Raw genomic sequence first — 12,056 nt, forward strand, 5'->3', positions numbered from 1 at the left:
AGGGCCATATATAGGGACTAGAAAATCAGAGAGACTTGGGCTTGTGCTCTTGTAACATGCTAGCAGTTACAAAAAACCTCCAACTGTACAATGATTTTAGGGTTTGGCTTTGGTGAAACACGGCCACTCTTTTATCCGATTAATTGGAAGCACAAAATGTCAATAAGCACTTGATCTATACGTCTTCCTGCCGATTGAAAAGGTGACAGGTTTCCATTCATGTCCCCGATCCTGTCTAGATTCATGATTGAACCGTCAAGCACGGTTCTATAATGTGACTCTCTCTCCTCATGTTCTGCATTGTTGATTTCCACCAATCACACAAGATCTGTGCAAGCATGCCTATAGATGAATCATCAATCACCATTCCCGCTAATGGAGCTTGCAGGTTTTGTGGCAACTAAGCACTTAACTGATCGATCGGAGTCACGTACTGATTGACTCATCAAGAAAACTGATCAGCTCTGGTTTCCCAGGAATTAATTAAACCCAAACATCTATGAAACACAAGAGCTCACCAACCTCGCAACTGCTATCAGTTCTTCTTTTCTACGCTCTGGCCTTTTTCAAAGAGCTTGGCATACTGCATTATACAAGAACGCTTGCTCTCTGACAGCGCTGGGAAGAAAAGCTTTCATGTTTTTGTATTGTTTGTGGAGGCCAGGTCTTTTCAGAAGAAGGTTAGAGTTGCACCTGCCCCTCTAACCTTCTCAATAAGTCATACACAAACCTTGGGAACGAACGAACTCGCATTCACAATAACAGCATTTCATCTGGGAACTTAGAAGTGGTGGTGGGTACACAAATGTGAGTGGAAGGAGCACCTTTGAAATCCCAGCTGTCTAATGCAATAGCGCTGTGCTGATTTGTGCTACAGTTTTGTTTGCATTGTATTTCACTAATGGGTTTCTTGCAAGTAGTTTTCTTATTTGTATTATATATCCATTAATTTGAATCAATAACAACTCATGTGAAAGATATTAAGTAGCTGTTCTGCTATCAATTATCATGAGAAACATGTGCTATTTTTGTCTTGCTATTCAATAATTTCTAAGCACGCTATGGCTGGTAATTCTGCACATAGTCAGTGATCTCCACATCATTAGGTAGAGGCCTGTTCTTCTTGTTATTGTGTCGATGGAAAATGACAGAGCCAAGGAGGTAATGATTCTCACATGTTTGCTTTTAGTGCCTAATAGTCCTTTGAGTCATGTCTCGCCTCCAAAAATGGGCTCACAAGTGCTTAAGTTCCAGATAGACCTGCAATTTGTCCATATTTAAGCGATATCCCTTTGAGCCAGACTTTGGTGTCAGATTTGGAACAGAAGCTTTATCTTATAAGGCAAAATAATTAATAAATTGGAGCTTGAAATGGCAAAAGATAATAAGAGCTGACCTAATTGCAGCGTCTGAATTGCTATAATGAGCAGCATTATTAACTAAAATACAATGATAATGAATAACACACCAGAGGTGAAATAATGATTCTATCTAGCAAATATCTATCTATCTATCTATCTATCTATCTATCTATCTATCTATCTATCTATTTTATTATCTATCTATTTTATAAAGCAAATATCTATCCATCCATCCTAAAGCAAATATCTATCCATACATCATAAAGCAAATATCTATCATCCATCATAAAGCAAATATCTATCCATACATCATAAAGCAAACATCTATCCATTATAAAGCAAATATCTATCCATCTATTATAAAGCAAATATCTATCCATTATAATGCAAATATCTATCCATCCATCTATCCATCATAAAGCAAATATCCATCCATCCATTCATCCATCCATCATAAAGCAAATATCCATCCATCCATCCATCCATCATAAAGCAAATATCCATCCATCCATCCACCCATCATAAAGCAAATATCCATCCATCCATCCATCCATCCATCCATTATAAAGCAAATATCCATCTATCCATCCATCCATCCATCTATCCATCTATCATAAAGCAAATATCCATCCATCCATCCATCCATCCATCCATCCATCCATCCATCTATCCATCTATCTATCCATCCATCCATCCATCCATCCATCCATCCATCCATCCATCCATCCATCCATCCATCCATCCATCCATCCATCCATCCATCCATCTATCCATCTATCTATCTATCTATCTATCTATCTATCTATCCATCATAAAGCAAATCTATCTGTCTGTCTGTCTGTCTGTCTACCTATCTATCATCTATGATTTGGCTCTATAAAACTGTAACTTCTGCCATTTGACACCTTTCTGGATCAACGAAAGTGTCTCAAATTAGCATTTAGCACTGCTGAGTCTTGGCACGATGCAACATCACGCTGCCAAATCCATTATGTGAGCTCCGTTTATTTTGGTCTTTACTATGCGGTTATAGAAACTATAAGAAAATCCAGACAGGGCAGAAAGTAATCAGAAAGCAATTCACTGCAATTGAGAAATGACTGAACTGGCAGGGTTCCTCATGGTAAACGCTGGCAAGAATTTGAATCATTATGACAACAATAATATCCATTAAGTGCGTTTTAAATTATCAGCAAGCATTAATTTCAATGACAGAGAAAACGATATGGCAAAGATGACCGGCTTCTGTAAATCCTACTAATATCCAGTCATTGTGTAACAGTACTTTGGAATAATGACACAAATGCGAACAAAATAAAATCAAACAATGAATAAAACAATCATGTGTATCTACTTGTGTACAACAGCGCCACTTACACAATGTACAATTTTTTTTCAGTTACAGAATGTTTCTGGCAACTCATTACCACACTTTCAGAGCAATTTTTACAGTAGTATTTGTACAATGTCAAAGGAAGATTAAACCATTTATGTGATTAGGTAAATCACAATGCAGTGGAAAACTACCTAGTCTGCATGGATTTCATTGTAAAACTCTGAATACAGTGATTTATTGCAAGAAACTGCTGTGACATTTTGCAAAATCCGGGTCATTTTTATGGCAAAAATGAATCATACCATGTGCACTGAATATAAAAGTACTATGAGTGAAATAATCATACCATGGAAAGATAGTCGTCCTTGCACCGTGTTCTTTCCCATCTTGTTCTCAGCCACACATTCATAGCCTCCGGCATCCTCCTGCTGGAAACTGGGAATCTCCAGAACTACATTTGAGTTCTTCATCTTCACCTTGCTGGGAAACGGCACTCCATTCGCTCTCCTCCACGTTATCTCTGGAACTGGGCTGAATGTATGAAAAACTATGGTGAGTAATCTTGCAAAAGAGAAAAATGAAAAAGCTACATACATACATAGAGAGAAAAAAGAAAGAAAGAACACAGAGAGAGAGAGAGAGAGAGAGAGAGAGAGAGAGAGAGAGAAAGAAAAGATGAAGATGAAGAACAGAAATTTTGTATAATATCATTATATTGTAGATCACTGTCGTTCCTCATATCTCAGCTCTAACATACTAAATGAGTTACATTTCCTTATAAGACACCATCTCATTTCTTTTTGCAAGGAATACGTATATGGCTCATCCACTAATGGGATCAATTGAGAGAGAAAAATTGCCTCAAGGCAAAAATAGACTGTTATACGGTATTTCCCAAACAGATTTTGACAAGCATGTTTAAAAGGTGGCGAGAAGTGGTGGAAAAGGGCCAAGTTGAAAAACACATTAAGCTCAGTGACAGAGTACCATTAAAAGTCAGGGTAGCCGTAAAGGAAGGAAGCGGCATCAGTAACTACAAAAGGGTGAGGAATCACACTTACTTCCCCAAAGCAAAACACTCCAGTGTCACAACTGATCCCTTTGCAGCTGGAACCATATCAGAGAAATTAACCTCTATTTTCGGCTCATATTCACCCATTACGCCTAAAAGTAAAAAAAAAAACTGCTTTACTTTTTTCATTCATAATTCATTTACTGATTATGTATAATAGTAGAAAATGCATTATACGATAGATACCAAAGAATGTTAGTAGGTGAACAGTTTTTTTTCCCTGAGAACAAGCAGCTAAAACAAATGCAACAAATTATTCATACCATCATCTGGAGTCTGACACAACGTGGAGAGGTGTGGTGTTTGCTGCAGCTTTTACAGTGTCTGTAAATATTTTATCTAGCCATTGTTTGTGTTTACTTTATGGCAAAGTATATTTAGGACTGTCAAAGCGTTTCTGGAGAGTAAGCAGGGTTGTCTACGAAGCTCTGACTTCTAAAAAACAGTCTAAAACTAATTTACACTGTCTTGTTACATTCAAAAAAGTGTTTGCATGGTGTCAACATGCTGTCAAGTCGACACCAGAGAAAGTGTTTTCGGTGTTGCTTTCAAATCCTAAGCAAAATAAATTAGTGTTACATTTAAAGTCCAAATACAAAGAAAGAGATATAAATCAACTATACATCTGCATGATTCAATACATTTATTAAACCATTGGAACCAAGTGCCAACCAAGGTTATTATACTTGCATTTCTGTTTTTAATACTATTCTCAAATATACTTTACATTTTGTTTTTGTCTTAGTTAATTTAGCAATGGTCTTGATAGTTACAGTAGTTACTTATCAGACCTTAGCACATTTTATATTATTAGTAGTAATAGTATCCTTTTATTACTATTATTGTTACCCCAACAATATGTCAAACATTACTACCAGCCAAAAATGCTTGATTGACTAATATTTTGTTTCAAGTTTAGTTGTAATGCTTTTTAAATCATATCACATGTGAATGTATCTTCTTAATTATATGTGGTAATATTGTTGTATGGTGAACTCAGAGGGTAGGGTTAATTAAGTTAATCAAATTAGTGAAATCTAATATGGCACTAATTTAAAATTCTGCTAATTTTTTTTTATTAAAAAAAGGTTTTCCCCTTACAGAAAACCTGTTTGCATTGTTACACTTTCAGATAAACATCATTTACTATTTTTAATATTTTTTTTCCCTCATGGGGACCACAGACCAGTCCCCACAATGTCAAAAATTTCAGGTTTTACCATCCTTGTGGAGGCATTTGGTTCCCACAATGTAGCATAAACAAGCACACACACACACACACACTGTATGTCAGTCTTATAGCAAGTAAAAAAAAATAAAAAATAGACAATGGTGGTAATATTGTAAAGGTCTATTTAGAGGGTTGTTAATCAAATTAGTGAAATCTAATATGGAACTAATTTAAGATCCTGCTAATTCATCTGTTAAAAAGAAAAAACAAACAAACACAACAACAACATATATTTGTTTATTCCACCTTGGAAACTGAACCTTAGTCCTAGTTATATATATACTTTGCTGTTAGCCCAGCTAGACACATAATTTATCTAATGTTGTATAAGAACATATGAACTATTTAATTTGAGCACTTAAAGTTTTTAATATTTAATATTACTTGGGCATAGTTGTGTGTTACAGTAATGAAGTTTTAATTTTATTATTTTACTGGATACACTACATTAAAGCTCTTTATTTATTTAATTTTATATGTACGTGGTGGAAGATGGAGCTGGTGGGACCTCCTACAGCAAGTGCACTAACACAATTCAAACAAACCTGACGCTTAACTGCATCAACAGGTCAATCAAACCCTTTAGTGCTATGCTATGATTCAGCTTCTGCCTACTAAATTGCCCACTGAAAAAGAAGAAGATATTTACCATCGGTTCGTAGTACCAGAGGGGTTGGGGAGCTGAGGACTTTGCCTTTAGTGATGCGGTTTGCCACCACGCACGTGTAGTTACCCACATCTGAGGGCTCGACTTTGGCGATGTAAAGGTTTCCCGTCTCCTGAGAGACAAAGCGACGATTGTCTTGCTGAACAAAGTAAGGGTACTCATTAAAGACCCATGCAAATGAGAGATCTGGAAAGGAGATACAAAATAGGAGAACAAAACATATATAATTAAAAACAAATCAACTAGGCTAGCCAAACACTCCTGGGAACTTAAATTCTGTGTAATTTCTGGTATAATCATTAGGGCACATAACATTTTTCTTTTCCAATAGCACTTCTGAAATCTGACCCAGGTGTATCTAAAATTATCATAGGGTAATTAGAATCCTAAGTGGTGATAAATGCATCTTTATAAAACACTAAAAAGAATGTCAAGCCAAACAATTTTAAAAACAAAAATAAAAAAATACTCTGACATAGGTGTCAGGCGTAGATTCAAAGATCAAATGAATGAACTCACGCACTTACTTGAAAGCCATTAAGTCCTTCAAATTTGTAAACATTTTTAGAGGCCACAAGGTGCAAAAAATAAAATAAAAAGTAATTTATTAAAAAGTGTTTGAATCCTATGGTCTCTAAAAATGATTTTAGACAAAGCATGCAAGCTCTTCCCATTCAAAAAACATATTAAATCTCATGGAGCACACTGATAAAAGTCAGAACTCTGTATTTCACAAATGTACAACATATTTATGCTAGACTAGACTATAAACCAAAAAAGTAACACTATAAATGCCTTACCTCCTGCATATGATGGTGTACCACAAAGTAAAACGACACCCTGGCCTTCTCGCACAGAGACAGCACTTCTCGTTTGAGTTTTTAAATTCAAGTCTGAAAGACATGAAAAAAAAAACATTCAGAAGATACAGCAATGCTAGACATGAGCATGAAATACAGTTGCTGTCCTAGCAGGCACCTTGATATCAATTGATATCAATTTGACATCAAAAGTTAGTCAAGACTTGATCAAGATGCTTTATAACATAATTTTAAGGTCAGTTTCGACAGCAATTTGCTGTGGTAATTGGGTGAAAATATGAAGTTAATACTCACACTGAAATTGGTTTAATGTATATGCAGGCCAAAGTGTTTGACATTCAGTTTACATCAAATCAATGTTGCGGTTTAGATGTCAAATTGATGTCATATTAACATTACATCAATGATTTGTGTGTTTTATTGATATTTATTACATAATATGAATTCTTTGTCAGCCTGGTTAAGTTTAAGCAGCATTTTTTTCTTAACTGGGGCCTCAGACAGCATCGATTCGCTATATTTCCTTTTGAAACGGGTCCCAAAATCAAACTGACGTCAAAAACTTGATGTCCATTTCACCTACACACACTCATGTCCTTTCTAATGCCCATTCAATGACAAAGCTTTCTCTGGTGTTCAACACCCCACCTGTAGATGGTGCTATGCTAGTAGTGACAGGGGAGCCTCTTCTTCAAAAGCATTTACAATCCTAAAACGAACCGTGACCTTGTGTCCAGTTCACGTTCTCACTCTCAGGTGGGTACGTCATGTCATGTAAAACAAGTTGGCTTGGGTAACTTTTAAAGGGGTCATCGGATGCCCATTTTCCACAAGTTGATATGATTCTTTAGGGTCCTAATGAAAAGTCTATAACATACTTTGGTTAAAATTTCTCAATGGTAGTGTAAAAAACACAGGATATAACAGGCAGATACAACTACAGTAATAATTTATTAAAGGGGTCATATGATGCTTTTTTAAATATCATTATTTTGTTAACATTCCAAGTCTTCCGAGGCAAAACGATTGATTTGTGAGAGGAATAGACGCGATCGCCATCTCCGTCCACCGTAAAGCTCAGATCCTGTGTGCAGTTTGTGCGCAAATTCAAAAATTGCTGCCAGACGAAGCCTTATGTCAGCCTTGGTTGTGAAATGCCATTGGCTCTTGTGTGTCTCATGACCGATTGCATCATGCTACGGGAGTATCTTTTTGAATGAGATGTGAGCACATTAACGGAGCGGGATCATTTTCAGCGATTAAAACCTTATGTTTTACTCTCTTCTACGCAAAAAGATATCGCATGGCTTCAGAATGCAACACAACTTGTTTGTAATACATTTATACTGCTTTTTTTTGGTCAGATTTTGCAATAAATACCTGTGACTGTTCTTCTATTTGCCTGTTACGTGTTTTATATTGTTCAGAAGTGGGTGGGTTTAGGTGCTCCAATGAAAGTATACATTTATATAAAATTATTTCTAATTTTACAAATGCATGCAAACCATTGAATTAAGGTAAACAACTGAAAACAATGGAGGACCCTGCACGTCAAAAATTGATGCTAAAAGGGTACCCTGTGCATTAAAAAATTACGCTAAAGGGGTACCTTGAAAGCGATGCCAAGGGGTCCTGACCAAGCATCAATATGTGATGAGTTGGGAGTGAGAATGTGCTGCAGTAAAATATGACTTTGTGATATGACTATTTCTCGTAGTTTTTTTATGTATACTCAGTTGTACCACGTGGTTTAGAATGTGCGTGAGACACAACCGCTTCCATGGCATGGCGCTATTTCACTTGGTAGTTGTACTCCATTTTGCAGTTAAAACGTCTCGGTTACGTATGGTAACCCTCGTTCCCTGAAGGAGGGAACGGAGACGTCACGTCGGATGACCGACAAATTGGGATCTCGCTTAGAGAGACCAATCTACTTCGAGTGTAAACTAAACAAGCCAAGGAAACAAAAGATTCTCCGCCCGGCCCTCCTCCGGGGGAGGGAGTGGTGTGTTCACCATCTCCCGAAGAGCAACTCCGTCCATCTCTGGGTCGCCCGTCACAGGGCCTCTTGCTCTTTCGCTTACCACCAGGTCTGGCGGGGGCCTGGACGGGTGGGGCGGCTGGGTTAGGGTTAGGGTTAGGGTTAGAGGTCATCCACAAAAGCCACCTCAGCGTGCTTCATGCCCAGACACGAGAGGCAGCGATCGTGACCATCACCCGGCGCCAGGTAACGACCGCACCCAGAAACACACGGATGGTAAGACATCTTTAAAAAGACGCGTCTTTAAAAAGACGTTCCACCCGTGAAGCTCTTTTAGAATGGAAATTGCTCTTTTAGTGTGCTGAAGCGCACAGGGGAGATGGCCGTCTGCAACACACACAGGGGGTAGTGCAGCCTGATGTGTGCAACCCACTCGACACGGGAAACCACCGCCGCTGAAGCGCCGTACCACCAGCACGAGAGCCCACGAAGAGCGTGCTTGCTGTAGTTTTTACTCTCAGCAGAAGGTCAGGAGCAGAACGATAGAACCGCTCGGCTCCGAAGCGAAAAGCTGAATATGCGCTGCATCTGCTGCCTACTTATACTCACGCTGTGATCAGCGGCAGCTGGATGCAATAATCGCATGCCAATGTGCATTGGCTTGTTTAGTTTACACTCGAAGTTGATTGGTCTCTCTAAGCGAGATCCCAATTCGTCGGTCATCCGACGTAACGTCGAGAGTGACCGACTGAAAGGGAACTCGTTTCCCGGCTACACTGTCCATATATCTAGAGCCCTATGATTTCTGCGATGCGGACAACACGGAAGGAACCACAGAGTCCAGGCATAAAACCACAATTCACTGTACAATGCAGATGAATGTCATGGAATTTGGCCAATTTGAATTAAACAATCAGGAAGTAGCGCTGCACAGCTAATCAAATTCAGATTGTGATATGAACTAACATCAGTAATTATTCATCAGTTGTTCTGCAATCTTTGTTGAGAATAGGTGCATTTCTTTTTGATTTCAGGTTTGTTGAATAAAACTTTTCTTTCATTGCATTGCTTCTGTGTCATTATTTTGGTGGTCGAAAAGAACATCAGTGTGTAGATGTCAAGAGCTTTTGATGTCAGTTTGATTTGCAATTTTGACCTGTTTTTTTACACCAAAGTTTGATGTCAGTTTGATGTCTTTTCAAAATCAAGGTCAACTATAAGTAAACCATTTGTAAGACTGCAGCTCTGTAGTTTGTGTGAGCATCCCAACATAGTAGTGACATTGGCTCAACCAATGGTGTGAGTTTTTAATTTCACAGACAAAAAAAATCTAGTGATTATATGTAGGCTATACTTTACATGGTTACACTGTAAAAATGCCAATTATTACATAAGTCAAAAGAACTCACTCCTCTGATCATAGCAACATATTCTTGACATTTTGTTTTTATTATATTATGCATGTTATGTATTCTGCATTTTTTCTGTATTTTATTGCAATCAATCAATCAATCAATCAATCAATCAATCAATCCCAAACAAGAAAATAAATCTAGTGATTGTATGTAGGCTATACTGTACATTGTTACACTGTAAAAAATTATAAGTACGTCAAAAGAACTCACTCCTCTGATCATAGTAACATGTTCTTGACATTTTATTGTTATTATTTTATACATGTTATGCATTTACAGCTAATGATCATTTTGTTAATCAAGTAATCTGACAATTACTTCCTTGGATTTTTGGATAAAATAAATGTTTTTCTATATTTTATTGCCAAATTTATTCCACACAAGAAAAAAACAACAACAACACACACACACACACACACACACACACACACACACTAATTTCTCAAAATGTTCTTGCCATTTCTTTATTGTCAGTGTTATACTGTTTTGATGATGGTGGCAGAGAGTGCTTCATCCATTTTGGTCCATTGGTTCAAAATAGATGTTCAAATGGGTTGAGATATGGTGACCATACTCATCAAACCATTCAATGACCTCTATGGTTGGGTCACTGTCAACCCGGAAGAGTCCATTCCCATAAAGGTGAACCCAAAGCATGCCAGCAAAATAGCTCTCATAACATAACAGAGCCACTGTATTCTCCTTAATTGACTCCAACATGTAGCTGGTGGCTTATCATCAGTATACAAACGATAAAATGCAAGCTCCAAGGGGTCACTCGACGCATGCAAAGTGAAGGACCAGACATCTGAATTCCAGGCCAACATGGGGAGCAATGGATTGTGTTGAGCACCAGGTCTCAGAGGATACTGAAAAAGTTAGTTGAGATTTTCTCGACACCACATTACATACGTATCGGTGTCGAAACCATTGAGGTCACGGACATAGCAACATGGAAAGCTTATTTGTCGAGTCAAACGGCCATGCTCTCCAACAAGCTCTACATTAATCACATGTTCATCCATCATTATTTCAACATCAAAGTCACGAAAGTGAGGCAAAATTTAATTGCGGTGGCAATCAAAAAAGTAATGCATGTGGAAAGCCCCATCAAAAGGGTCACCGTAATGCATTTTTAACTGGACTCTAATCATCTGAGCTGCTGAAACAGTCAAAACTGTGTGTTTTTCAAAAAAAAAGGAGTCAGTCAGTGAATACTGAAATCCTGTCTTAATTATTGCAGTTATGAGCCTCTGTGGTACATCTGTTCTATTTATAGCTTAGAATTCTGGCTATTGTGATGTCATACAGTCATCATTTACTCACTCAAGTTCTTCCAAACCTGTACGAGATTTCTTCTTGGTGAACATAATATGTGACCCTGGACCACAAAACCAGTCATTTTTTTGGAAATTGAGATTTATACATCATCTGAAAGCTGAATAAATAAGCTTTCCATTGATGTATGGTTTGTTAGGGCAATAGGACAATATTTGGCCGAGATACAGCTATTTGAAAATCTGGAATCTGAGGGTGAAAAAAAAAAAAATCTAAATATTGAGATATTGAGAATTTTAAGTTAAAACAACAGTATGTGTTTTACACATATTAGTGTAATATGAAAAAAATGACTATGGAAGTCTGTGGGGACCAGAATATGGTTGCCGAGAGAGCTCAATGCGCTACAACTTAAGAAAACACATACAAATAGAAAAAAGCACCAGAAAATTAAGAAAACATCTTCATCAGTTTGACTCCACATGTGCTGCAAATCCTTACAACACAACCAAATACAGAAACGTGCTGCAGGTAGCACAGACCACAATGGGGGGAAAACAATGCTTACAGAAATTAACCATGATTTTATTATAGTAAAAGTGTAGTAACCATGTTTTTTTGGTGTATATTGATTACCATTTGTAAAACCACAGTTGTTTTAATAGTAAAACCAATTTTAACAGTAAAACCATGGTTTAATAGTAAGACCATGGCAAATGTAAGCTATTTGCTGGTCTGAAAATGCATTAAACAGCACATACATCTGTCAAAGCACTCGACAGGGCAAGCCAAATTAAAATACATGCTTAAAGAGTTTGTTTAAAGCACTTAATGTAACATGACACATCCTCATGTTTTGGGCAGCTTGGATTGTGCATTTTTACTGCACTGCTC

The 12,056-nt window shown here is 37.5% G+C and overlaps 1 protein-coding gene across 1 annotated transcript in view; it reads right to left on the bottom strand.

Annotated features, from left to right (window-relative positions):
* The window catches only part of cntn3a.2 (contactin 3a, tandem duplicate 2), a 75,883-nt gene that overhangs the window by 34,999 nt on the left and 28,828 nt on the right, over nt 1-12,056 (bottom strand). The window contains exons 5-8 of the mRNA XM_016477694.1: nt 6,468-6,560; nt 5,650-5,853; nt 3,759-3,861; nt 3,044-3,228 (exon numbers count right to left, since the gene is read on the bottom strand). Coding sequence (XP_016333180.1) covers nt 3,044-3,228; nt 3,759-3,861; nt 5,650-5,853; nt 6,468-6,560 — 585 coding nt within the window. The remainder of the gene's footprint in view (nt 1-3,043; nt 3,229-3,758; nt 3,862-5,649; nt 5,854-6,467; nt 6,561-12,056) is intronic.

The sequence above is a fragment of the Sinocyclocheilus anshuiensis genome, unplaced genomic scaffold (assembly GCF_001515605.1).
Source record: "Sinocyclocheilus anshuiensis isolate Anshui unplaced genomic scaffold, SAMN03320099.WGS_v1.1 scaffold881, whole genome shotgun sequence".
Classification (NCBI taxonomy): domain Eukaryota; kingdom Metazoa; phylum Chordata; class Actinopteri; order Cypriniformes; family Cyprinidae; genus Sinocyclocheilus; species Sinocyclocheilus anshuiensis.